Genomic DNA, 13,478 nt, shown 5'->3' with positions numbered 1-13,478 from the left:
AGATCCTTGAGGATCTACCACTTTACTTACCTCTAAACACTGTCAATAAATTCCTGTCTTTCCTAGAAATCACGTTTGAAGCATTGCTGTTATTTGTTAGGACTTTCTAAATATTCCACTAACAGCTCTTTTCTTTTCCTTTCCCAGAAGAAGAAGAAGAGCAGGTGCCCACTGATGGTGGTACGTCTGCAGAAGCCATGCAAGTTCCACTGGAAGAAGATGATGAACTGGAGGAGGAGGAAATTATTAATGATGAGAATTTCTTGGGTAAGAGACCGTTGGATAGTCCCGAAGCTGAAGAAATGCCTGCCATCAAGCGACCACGGCTATTAAGCACTAAAGGGGACACCCTGGACGTAGTGGTATTGGAAGCGCGAGAACCCCTCAGCTCAATAAATACCCAAAAGATTCCGCCAATGCTCTCTCCAGTCCACGTACAGGACAGTACAGACCTGGCCCCTCCATCACCCGAGCCACCGATGTTAGCTCCAGTTGCAAAGTCACAAATGCCAATCACAAAACCATTAGAAACGAAGTCATTTACAGCGAAAACAAAGACTAAAACTAGTTCTCCGGGGCAGAAGACTAAATCACCTAAAACTACTCAGTCACCAGCAATGGTTGGAAGTCCCATTCGGTCACCAAAAACTTTATCCAAAGAGAAGAAATCTCCTGGACGCTCTAAGAGCCCCAAAAGCCCCAAGAGTCCCAAGGTGATGACTCATATTCCCCAAGCACCTGTCAGACCGGAAACACCAAATAGGACTCCTTCAGCTATGATAAGTGAAAAACTTAGTAAAGAGACCATTCAGGTAAAACAGATACAGACCCCGCCAGATCCTGGGAAACTCAACAATGAGAATCAGCCAAAGAAGGCTGTCGTGACGGATAAAACGATCGATGACTCTATCAATGCCGTGATTGCACGGGCTTGCGCTGAACGAGAGCCAGACCCTTTCGAGTTTTCTTCTGGATCGGAATCCGAAGGAGACATTTTTACCAGCCCTAAGAGGATTTCAGGTTCAGAATGCACTACTCCAAAAGCTTCCACCTCCTCCAACAATTTCACTAAGTCAGGATCCACTCCTCTGCCTCTTTCAGGCGGAACTTCAAGTTCTGACAATTCGTGGACAATGGATGCATCCATTGATGAGGTTGTGCGGAAAGCAAAAATGGGAGCCCCTCCAACTATGCCTCCCGGCTTTCCCTACATCTCTTCTCCTTCGGTCTCTCCTCCCACCCCTGAACCTCTGCACAAGGTGTATGAGGAGAAAACCAAGCTGCCTTCATCCGTGGAAGTCAAAAAGAAGTTGAAAAAGGAACTGAAGACCAAAATGAAGAAGAAGGAGAAGCAGAGAGATAAGGAGAGGGAAAGAGACAAAAGCAAGGAGAAGAGTAAAGAGAAGGACAAAGGGAAAGAGAAAGAGAAAGAGAAGGAGAGCAGCAAGGAAACCAAGTACCCCTGGAAGGAATTCCTTAAAGACGAAGAGCCAGATCCCTATAAGTTTAAAATAAAAGAATTTGAGGATGTCGATCCAAAAGTGAGATTGAAAGATGGAATAGTGAGGAAGGAGAGAGAGAAGCATAAAGATAAGAAGAAAGACAGAGACCGAGGCAGAAGGGATAAAGATAAGAGAGACCGGGAGAAGGTTAAAGAGAAGGGGCGGGAGGAGAGGCCCAGATCGGCCCCTGGGCCCCTGGTGCTGCCCCCGAAGGACGCACCGCTGCCCTTGTTCAGCCCCGTGGCGGCCGCCAGGGTCCCTGCAGTGTTGCCCGCTCTGTCGTCGGTGCTCCCTGAAAAACTGTTCGAAGAAAAAGAGAAGCCCAAGGAGAAAGAAAGGAAAAAGGACAAAAAGGAGAAGAAGAAAAAGAAGGAGAAAGAGAAGGAGAAGGAGAAGAAAGACAAGGAAAGGGAGAGAGAAAAGAGGGAGAGAGAGAAGAGAGAAAAAGAAAAGGACAAGCACAGGCATGAAAAAGTAAGCACATTGCTGTGTCCAGCGCTGTCCAGACCCAGTCGGGCTGAAAAATGCAGGTAGACAAAGCCCGTGGTCCTGTCTGTGTTCTGGATGTGCACTGCCCATAAGGAAACGGGAAGATACTTGTAATGTGGTGATGAGGTTTAATTTTAATTCTAAGACCCACAGACTTGTAATCAAGCCCCCTCCGTGCTAAAAAACGTTACAGATTCATAGCCCAAGAGGAATCTAATCTCAGACCGTAAACCCTCTAGTAACAGACAGACTAACTAGTCTCTAGCAGTTTAAAAACACCTGTCAGTCACCTTAAACTGTAAATAATATTTGTGTAATTATCAAGTGTACGGGACACTGCTTTGTGCCCAAATTATTAGATACCCCAAAAAAGACAGCATCCATTTTACTCAGGGCATGCAGAACTGTGGCACTATTTTCAGAGAACAGCTAGGCCTGTGGAGTCCCTCCTGGAGGATTCGTGTCCCTTTTTGGTGAGCCGTGTCTGTAAGTGTTTAAGGTTATGACTGTCTCCTCCTTTCTGTAGCGTCTCTTATCCTTCTATTTTCTGCTTTAATAAGATTAGGACATGTTTCCGAGTATCTAGGCTCATCGGGCTGCCTGGCCAGTGGGCAGAAAATAATTCCAAGTATTTTACAATATAAGTAAATCAGGCTCCCATAGAGTCAGCCAAGGAAACTGATCTATATCCCGCAGTTTTGTAGAAACGGGGACCCTAAGCCTTGGGGCCCAGGATGTGACCTCTGCTTTTATGGCTTTGCTCTTCTGTTCATGGTTCCTTGGATTACAGTGGTCGACAGGTTGGTTTGAACATTTCTTTTAAACTTTCTGAAAAAGTGTCTAAGTATTCATAGTGTCATACACACAGATTCTCAGAGACCCTTTCCCTGCCCTTTTAGAAGCAACCCTCTTGGAGGCTGGCCGGAAAATAACACACAGTCATTTTTTTTTCCACATAATAAAATAAGATGTACTTGACCCACGGCGGATCTATGACCAGTACTTTTGCAATATTTCAAATTTTAGACTTACCTAGAAAACTTAGTTTGGCTGACAAGCAGTAATGGCAACTCTCACATTTTTCTGCCTAACTTTATGCTTTTTCTGTCCGCCTTGGCTGTTCCAACATATAACAAAGTAGAATGGAAATCCTGATATTAAGAACTAAACATCCGCAAGTTTAACAAGACACAGAACTCCAGCTCTTGTTTCCATTTTAAAAATCATCTTACTCTTCTGTTATGTTTATGTGGCACCTGGCACTTCCACGTACCTTATTTTCTCCTTCTAATACACCTGTGCCTGAGGGCCAGCAGGTACTGTTACCAACATTTGTGGATGAGGAAGTGAGTGTGAGAGGGTGAGTTGTCCAAGATCAAGGTCACACAAGCAGCAGAAGCCAGGTCACTGACACGGAGATACTCTTCACGGTTTCGAACCATTGACTGCTGGAGATCGTGCCCGGCAGCAGTTATCACTTCCCCATCATACACCTACCACCTTGGCTGCCGAGCCTTCAGTAGATCAAACAGGGTGCTGTTGCTTTCATCACCATCTTAACTTAGGAGAGCCAGTGGGTTTGTTTCAACAGCCATTATGAATTTGAGTAAAGCCCATCAGATTAGATTTGTAACAGCAGTCCTCACCTTTCTGCAGCTTCTACCTGGCTTTGGGAAAGAAAAGTTCCTCAGACCACCTTGGTTGGAGGTAAAGGCTTAGTTCCGAGTTGCTAGATTACACCTAACAGAAGAATACAAGTCCTTGTATCACGTCTCATGGGTTATGGCTCAGATGAATGACAAAAGATAAAAATTTATAAAAGTTGGCTATCTTATAAGGTCTTCAAAAAGAATAAACAGTATTGTCTCTAGAATTATACCTGAGTTCACATCCTGACTTTTTTTAGCTGTATGACACTGGGCAAATTACTTTAGTGAGTAATGAATGAGATTACATCTGAGACGTGCTCGGTACTGTATTTGGCACGTAAGTAAATGCCCAGTCAATGCAGATCATGCTGAGGATGGAGGCAAGTGTTATTTCATTTTGAATCAACCCGTAACATGTAGAAACCTAGAGTCTGCTACTTCATTAGACCGGACTAGCTAACTTAGAGGGCGTCAGCTATGCTTAGCAGTTTTGAAAAATTTCTCTTTCCTTGGCATTCTTTTAAAGTTTAGCTCTTTATGGAGAGAGGAGAGGATAAAAGCCAGTGCAGCCTAGGCAGATGCCACTGACAAGGTGTAGAAATTGAGATATTAACGTAAACCTTGACTTCTCCTCTTTCAACTCTCCACTTACTCCTCCCCGAGGATCAAGCCATATGAGTAAATGAAAGTATACCTAAAATTGGGTTACATAGGGCTTCAGAAGTCCCTTACATATCCGCAAATCAAAATAAGGTACATCTCAGCTGCCCCGAGAAAATGTCTTTTGTCACAAAAATGAGGGCCATGGTGTCCTTCTTCCTTCTCATCCTGACCAGCTTACAGGAGCAATTCTCACAGACATTGACCCAGACCAGTGAGCAAGGGCAGTGTTTTAATTAAAAAAAAATCTCCCCATATTTATTTAACCTGCCTATAAAGTTTTTACCAGCCACACCCACATTCATCAATACAAGAACCAAAAAAGATACCATTAGTTAGGTGGGGATCTGCATGGTATGTTGAAGGAGCCTTGGGCTCTGGAATCCAGCAAATCTGAGTTAGGATCCAGGGCATTTTTTTTTAGTTTCTTTACTCCTTAGGCACGCCATCTTTAAAGTAGGGATATGATGACACTCACTGAAAAGTAGGAAACACTAATAGTTAATATTTATTGAGTAATTACTATATGCTAAACACCATGTAAACACTATGTGTAAGTTTAATTTCTTACCACAACTCAGTAAGGTAGATACCATAATTGTATCACTTTAAGATGAGAAACTGAGGCTTGGAGAAATTAATAATGTTGCCCACAATCACACACCTTGGAAGTGATTGAACAGGAGCCACGATTTCAACCCAGGCTGTCAGGTGCTATCATTGATGTTTCTTAACCACTACACTTGCCTACATTAAATAAAAATGGATTAATTGAAATAACGTATGCAAGGCACCTGGCTTAGTAGGTGCATCATCGGGAGGAAAAATCATTTTTCTGGTAGTGGTAATAATCCACAGTGTAGTGACTTATGCACAATTTGTGGTCCCCTTTTTGTGCAATAATATGCACTAGTCAAGATTAGGAGTCTGATCTTTTAAATAGAAGCAAACTAACTTTTTATGGACAACATACTAAGAGCAATTATGCTGAGCAGTCGCAAACGTGACATGATAGATTGAGCAGCGAGAAACCTAGCAGTACCTTTCAGATCAGTTACAATTTCCCATTTGTACTTGTGTCAGTCGGTGTATGTACCACATGACTTAATTTATCAATGGTGGGTTTATGTAGTTTAGCTGAATGTTACAGGACTACTTTAATTCAGATTGACTCGATATTTTAAGTGATTTTTGGAAGGAGGATTGCTGTGAAAAAATTAAATAAGAAAATGTCTCATTATTTGTTAGTGGAATTGAACAGTTAGTTGTCCATATAACCCAATACAGGACGTAAACCAAAATCTACCTGTCAGATTTGGAGATGTGTTTTCATGCTCTTGAGTACAATCTGAGAAGGCGTGGTAGAGTGTCATCTCAAAAATGATGATGTCACAACCTGCAAAGAAATAGGCCCAGTGCTGGCCCAGGAAGATCATGGGCTTTGGCAATCTGACTGACCTGGATCTAAATTCCAGCTCTACCACTTCCTAGTTTTTCACCAGCCTGTTCGTACCTCTCTGACCCTCTGCTCCCTTCCGTCTGTCTCCTTCTTCCCATTCAAAACTGGGAAGAGACAGCATCATCATAAAGTATGGGTTACCTCTGCTTTAAAAGAATAGTTTCATACCTTCTCCAAGAATAGTTTGGCTTATAAAGGCCTTCTCTTCTACCCTCTCATGGAAAACTCTTAAGTGAAGACCAGTTGGTGTCATTTAAGATGACTCTCCAGAGTTTCCTTACAACTAACCAATTATATTGATGATCAGCCCACAGATAATTGAGATTTGCTTGTGATGGAAAGGTCTTAAATTCTATAAAGGATTCCCCAGTTTTTATCCTATTGATTGATGAATGTTATTTTGAGCTAACATCCGCTATTGGATGAACTAACCCGGATAGTAAATGATAGTAGCAGCTGCTGCTTAGTGAGTGCATACAGGCACCAGACCTGGCCAGAATTCGATTAATTAATCCTCCCCAACAGCTCGGAGGGTTTGGTGCTGATGCCGCTGTTTTGAGTTGAAAAACTTCGGAGAAAGGTCAAATAGCTTGCTGTAGCTGGTGGGTGGAGGAGCTGGGACTGGCCGCAGGTCTCTCTTAGTGAAGCCTGTGTTCTTTGTCACCCAAAATGGCCTTCTCAGCCAGTCACCTCAGACAGAGCTGATGAGAGGATAAACACGGATTCACACTCGGGAGTAAGGTGAACGTCATGATTTTAGAAAATGGTAGTCCCTGAAGAGACCTTAGAGAGCTCCTCTTCAGCCACCATATTTCAAAGAACGGACAATGGCAGTCCTCTGCATTTTAATGACTTAAGTTATCAGAACAATTAAAATGTTTCACGTTTCTTTTTTGTTTGTTTGTTTCACGTTTCTTTAATCTACCCCAAATCCCTTTACATTTGTCCTCAAATAATCTTTTATTGAACTTAAACAGTTTGTTCTTTAGAGAATGACAGATGTACTGGTTTGTGCCTTTAACAAAAGGTTGTCATTGTTTTTCCGTCTGTTTGGAGTAAAATACTCTCATTTCCAGTCTTTTCTCATCAGCTCTCATAATTAATTAGTGAAATGAAGGGTTTTCAGTCAATACAACAGCCTGGTAAAAAGTGGGAGATACTCTCTTCCTGTTTTTTGTAACTGTTCCAAGAGGAAACCAGTAACTTAACGTTTACAAACACGAGTGTGTTTGAATTTGTAGACATTTACCAGGGGCCATCTTCAAGTCTCCATGTGAATGAACTTGAGCGTTTAGTGAAAGCCTGCGTTCCGTTTCACTTGCCCTTGCTGGATTCCACTTGTCGTACTTGACCACACCATAGAACTTCTTCTGTCTTTTTAATGTCTTAAACAGTTGATCAGTTTTTAGACTATGTTTCTAAACTGAATTAATGTAAAGACCTTAATTGCTAAGAAAGACAACAAGGTACTCACTGGTCATCATAATTCCGCATCCAAAATGTTAGCTTATTAAAATTAGCTCTTCATCAGTACTGTTTCTGGGGTATTTTGATGACCCATTAGCATAGATGGGAATCTGAACTAGCATTCGCTGAACTTGCTGCCACCCTATCTAGCACACATTTTTTTTTTTTTAATGAAAGAAGTTTAACATTAAAAACATAGAAAATAAAAACTTGGCCAGATTATATTGACAAAGCTGCCCATTACCTTTGCAGAAAGTCCCTGTCAGAAGATAAACTTTAAAGCTGGAATGCATGAAAGAGTTCCAAGATAGAATTTAAATTTAAACTGATTCTTTATAGATAAGCTTTTTAAAAATCCACCTCTTTGCTTCAAGTCAGGATTTTAAAAATAAATTTCCCCTTTAAATCTCTTGAGCGATTTTCATTTTTTGCAAGGCCGCACTGCTGGTGTCCTGGAAAAATGGAGAGTTAGAGCTTTATCAGTTGGTGCCCTGAGGTATGTGGCAAAGAAGCTAAATCCTTGAAGATTAGCAAAAAAAATGCAGCACATGGCAATAAGGGGCTTATATGACTACTAGTATTAGTTCAGGTGAAAGCAGTATTGCTTATACATAAAACTGGACAAATCCACTGACAATGTATTTTTAGTTAGCTACAAAGGAGTCTTCTATTACTGGACTTTGCTCTTTGGTGGATTGGGAAGCTTAGTAATCCACTGTAAATGCTCTGTGTGCCCCAATTCTCAGCTCACTCTCAAGTGCAGTGCTTTTATTTTAACCCTTAGAAGCTCATGTTGTCCCCAGAGTTTGGCTTCATGCCATTAAAAGATGGCCTTAGTCATATGGGTTAAGTAATTCAACTAATTGTCAGTTAGTTTATTGACTTCTGGGAAAGACACATGAGAAATTGCTTTGTGAATGCAGGACATGTCTTTGTTTTTATTTTAGTAGGCGTTTGGATAAAGTTAATGTAAATGGAAGTCTGGGTAAGAAATTTTAGTTTAGAGATGGTGTTTTCTGTATCTGTATTATTAGCATCCTCATTAATCTTTTTTTATACTTGCTTGAATATTATCTTTAGGTTAAATCCTATTTAGCTTCTTTAAGAATGAAACTAAGGTTTTAAGTGTTTGTAGGGAAGGTTACAGTCCTGGTTTGCCTAGGACAGTCCCAGTTTACACACTTTTGTGGTGTAAATAGCTCCCACTTTCACTCTCAAAGGTGTCTCTGGATAATATGGTCACCCTAATTTTACCCTAAGGTAAAATTTGGAGCTGAGGTAACGGGTTCTGAAGCATTCATTAATTCCACAAGTTTACGAAATATCTTTTGTCTTCAGGGCACATCCACATACCATTTTTAATTGGACTTACAAAATGTATCTCAATTTTTGTTTGCTTATTTTTTTACATATCGTATCATTTAACTTTTTAAAGTAGTAGGACATAAATAAACCATGTCTTGATTCTTTTATCCTGACGAGGTACTCAAGAGGACATCAAAACCCCAGCCAGTTTAGTTGAATGGAGGTGAGGCCAAAGTCAATCACTATTTCCATATGAACTAGTGAGCCTTACATAGAGAAAAAGTATTTTACAACCAATGCTAGGGGCACGTGAGTCCTCAGTCAGTTAAGAATCCGACTCTTGATTTTGGCTCAGGTCATGAACTCAGGGTCGTGAGATTGAGCCTCATGTCGGGCTCTGCGCTGGGCATGGAGCCTACTTAAGACTCTCTCTCTCCTTCTCCCTCTGCCCCTCACCTCCGCTGCCCCCCTCTCTCGGCCTCTCTAAAAAACAACAACCAACCCTAGCCATCTCACAAATATATGTCATTTATCATAAAAGACATTTACACAGAAAGTGAATAAACAGCTCCACGTAAGACGCCAGCATTACCAGAACAAAGGACTCAGCAGCATGGTAAAGGTGAGGGTGAATTTAGTGTCAGGAGACCTACAGGTAGATCATTTACTTACTTAACTTTTTCACTCTGGGCAAACCACTTAATCTTTCTGGTCCCCAATACTTGGGGATGATAATACCTTCCACACCCAATTTAGCACAGAGTTCAAAGAGCAAATTGGATCATGTATATGGAACACACTTTGTGCTATGCAAGTGTGAGTTATAATTATTGTGCAGTGTGGTAATAGAAATGAAGCAAATGACGATGAGAAGCATAATAATAGTAAAGATATTTTTCAAGGTAAAGCAGCTTTATTTTTAAATAAAGCTTAAAAAAAGGTTAAGTGCTTTAATAATAGTATTGCAGGCTGAAGGAATGTGGAATATTACTCATCATTTATGACCATATGGCCCTAAAGTTTTTTAGAATTAAAAAAATATAGGAACTTTATGTAATTTTCCATTCTCTGAAACAAAACAACTGAATCCAATCCTAGTTTTGCTGTTTGTGTGACCTTAGAACAGAAAAAGGAAAAGGAAAAATGATTGCTTCATATATGATCAGTTTCCCTGTTAAACAGAAACCCTAATGCCTACCCCACATGTTTGTTAAAAAACCTATATGAGAACATCTGAAAAATATCCAACCACAGTGCCTGGCATGTAGTAAGTTGTTTAAAATGTTTGTTTGTTTTGGATATATTTGTCTGTTCTCCCACAGATAATACAGAAAGGTGAGAAAAATAGAGAAATCTTAATAGTTTACAAAATAGACCAAACCATTGGTTTTCAGATTTGGTTAGATCTGGAACTCTCTGTTAAAAAAGGAGTGGGGGGAAGTGGATGCAAACCCTAGCTAGTTGTCCATGGGTCTTGCTCTGACCACACCCCAGTGGCCCCTGGTCCCCTAGGGCCTTAAGGAGAACCACTGGACATGCTGTCCAAAGAACTGGGCAAATGGAGGAGACATGTGCCAAAAGTGAGAACATTTGGAGGAGCAGGTTTTTGTGGGGAAGTTGATAAAGTTTAGATGTGGTGAGATGAAACACAGGAAATTGTGTTCAAAATGTTTAGTAGGCAATATTCTATTTTGGTCTTAGCTTCAATCAGTGCTAGTCTAGAGACGGAGATTTTGAAGACATGACATATTGTAAAAACCTTCGATTAAAACCATGAACATGGATGAGCTCACTGAAGAAAGTGTCAAGGGACAAGGGGAGGGGGCCAAATAAGATCAGGCAAAGGCAGAGGACCTAGTAGAGGAGAAGGAAGGAGTATGATAAGATCCCCAGTGGAAAATATACGAAGATGTCAGGAAACGGTTGGTGTCTGAGGAGAGTGGTTTCAGTGACCTGCTTGGGGGAGAAAGTAGATTGGAGTGGGTTGAGGAATGAGTAAGTGAAGAAGGAGACAAAGATGTGAGACTGAAAAATGTAAGAGGTTGTCAGGGAGAGGCTGAAGGGCAGGCAGGTTTTTTAAGATAGTTGAGCACATTTAAAAGCTAGCGGAAAATTGTAGAACTGCGAAGTTGAAGATGCCTATGGGAGAAGGAAGTTTCCTCAAGATACCAGAGGAGACGGACTCTAGTATAGTTGTTGATGCAGAGAAGTCTGTAGGTCTGTAGGGGCTGAAGAAGCTCTCCTGCCTGGTGGCCTCATTGTTTTTTTCCTGTGGAGCCTGAGGGGCAAAAGAGGAAAGGAAATCACGGGAGACAGGTCTGGAAAGAGGTAAGGGTTTGAAATCCTCACTTCAGATACCTTCTTTCACTGCACTTAGGATATGTCAGCCCCCGTGATAGGCCCTGCGAAGCAGCAATAAGCAAAACCGATATGGTCTCTGCCCTCACCTCGCTGAGCTGTAATCCAAATAAACAGCATTGAAGGCATAGGCGGAATTCGAGGTTCTGATGGTAGACTTTTATGTGGTCTTGAAAATTTCCTTTGGAATTACACGGTGCCCTTGAGGATGATTTCAGATTGGTCCTGGACAGATGGCGAAATAACCAAGAGGCAAGGAGTTGAGGGTGCTTGAATTGTTAACTCTAAGTATTCGAGTGCCTCCTGTGTGCGGGCACTGTTCAAGAGAATGGTCGAAACCACAGGTCTTGATGTGACGATGGATTAAAAAAAAAAAAAAAAAACCCCGGGAGATAGTTAAAAACATATGAAAAAATAGTAAATTTGATCGATGTGCAATACAGTAATTAGACGATTGAGGATTATGTTATAGATTCATTCCCCTTTAGAACTACCACACTGTCCTGTTAGGATTTAATTCTTGGGCTTGAAATGTGTAAGTCAGTGGTTTGCAACTAGTTATCACAGGGACTAGCAGGGTACTGTTGGCAGGTGGCAGGACCCCAAGACAAGGGATGTTGAACAGCTCGCAGTGCCTCCACCTTTCCGTTCAACGAAGAACTGTCCCACCAAAAATCCCAAACACCTGTGGAAAAACTCTGATATAGATGATAATGTGAGCTACAGAGCTTTTGTTCAGTTTGTTCATTCAAAACATCATATCATAGGATCTTCACACCAACACATGTGAAGAACCCCTTTAAAATCACCCTTGAATTGTGTGTTCCCTTTCTGACCGTTGGCTCAAATATTTGTGAAGATCTTCAGCCTATTCAGCAGCTATCGCCTTCACTACAAATCCTTCTAAAAACCTCTGTTTTTTCTTTTACAGTATTTCAGATCTATTGACCACTAGCCAAAAAAACAGCAGTTTAATGCTGCAATTATACTTGGTATTACCGTTTTCTTGTATGGTAATGCAAACTTAGGATGAGTTTCATGTTTTTCAAGTTCTATAAAGAGATACATTTTATCTTATAGATGCAGATATCACTGCATTTTTTTTCTATTTACTTGAAGTCTGGCAGTTATTTAAATGTTCCCCAAATGTTCACCAGACTAGATGAGTTTTTGTGTAAAAATGCTAACAATAAAATCCAAGAAATTAACCAGAACTAAGAAAATGCAGAAATATTTCCCATCACTTACATGAAATAATTCAAGTTTGTAGAATTTCTCATGAAGCCAGAGAGCCTGCAATTTTTGAGAAACAGAATCAAAATAACCCTGATTGTCCTTGCAACTCACATTTTAGCCACATTTGAGGCTTAAACTGGCTTATCAGGCTCGTGGAGATGAGGAAGTAGGAGAAGAGGTAGGAGGAATTTTGTTGAAAATGCATTTAACTCTAATGTAATAACTTCAACAGATCAAAGTGGAGCCAGTTGTCCCAGCCCCAAGTCCGGTTATTCCCCGATTGACTCTCAGAGTTGGTGCTGGCCAAGACAAGATGTAAGTAGAAACGTTTTCAATTAGAGTGAAATAAACTGAACTTAATCTTCTCTGCTCTTTCCTAATGGGTTTAGAACTCTAACCTCTTCCAGGTACAAACACGGAGGGTCAAGCTTTACTTTGGGAATTCTTCATTTTCAAATTGTATCGGTTTCTTCCTCAGAGGAAATGCTTATTGCTTTATTTGTCTGTTTTTTAAAGACATGACACTGTGTCTGCGTAATTCTTAAGGTCCTGGTTATCTGAAAAGGAAGAAACTATATATTGAGTGAACTAACTGCCATATTCCGCCCAGGTGGGTGCAGTGTTATACCTTCTCAAGTATGTCTTCTCTACGCACCATGACAAAGAACGGAGATTCTCATGGTTTTATTCTGAAATAAATATACCTGTATATTCCGAAATAAGTATGCCTAAAAATGAATTTATACCTGAAAACAAAGATACTGCCCAAGGCTTGGTGAAACAGTATATAATAGTAACAACTGAAGTCTTAATTACCAGCTCGTTTGCTTGTTTGCTGAAGAGAAGACTAGAAATGTGAACCCCGTGTTCACTGTCCATCTTAATTTTCACAGAATCACAGCCCACCCTTCTTTTAAAGTAAATTAGTCGGCTTTGTTTCTTTTATTCATTTTTGGGATATGAATTAAATACTCTTACATGATTTTAATAAGGTGGTAAAACATTTATTTTTGTAAATTATGTTAAAAATCATTCTTATTGTTGTAAAAATCATACTGTTTATCATTTAAATGAATTCCACAAGCTAGAAGTACTAGTTTACACCTTATTTTTCACCAGTAAGCCTGAAAATGGATTCGTTTACATTGCAAACAATCAAAGATTATGTAGAAAATGGGCTTCCAGGGCATTGAATTTTCATTCAGTTTTTAGCCATAGTAATGAAAGTAGGAGCCATGCACTTACATAGTGGGTAGAGTAGACAACAGAAAATATGCTTTGTGTTCTCAGTGGTTCATTCCATCTTAAAAGTTTGTATTTTATGCTGTTGCTTGTGTGAATTCCAAACATAAC

General features: G+C 40.4%; 1 protein-coding gene across 2 annotated transcripts in view; it reads left to right on the top strand.

The window, feature by feature from the left end:
- The window catches only part of TAF3 (TATA-box binding protein associated factor 3), a 177,749-nt gene that overhangs the window by 131,131 nt on the left and 33,140 nt on the right, over positions 1 to 13,478 (top strand). Inside the window, exons 3-4 of one of the 2 annotated variants that reach the window (XM_035021681.1) lie at positions 151 to 1,976; positions 12,358 to 12,440. In XM_035021681.1, the coding sequence (XP_034877572.1) occupies positions 151 to 1,976; positions 12,358 to 12,440 (1,909 nt within the window). Of the gene's footprint in view, positions 1 to 147; positions 1,977 to 12,357; positions 12,441 to 13,478 lie in introns of both variants that reach the window. The other variant, XM_035021680.1, reaches the window with a different exon arrangement.

This window comes from Mirounga leonina, unplaced genomic scaffold (genome assembly GCF_011800145.1).
Source record: "Mirounga leonina isolate KUSES-001 unplaced genomic scaffold, KU_Mleo_1.0 Mir_175, whole genome shotgun sequence".
NCBI classification, from domain to species: Eukaryota; Metazoa; Chordata; class Mammalia; order Carnivora; family Phocidae; genus Mirounga; species Mirounga leonina.
Note: the sequence above shows the minus strand (reverse complement) of the source record. Positions and strands in the feature narration are given on the sequence as shown.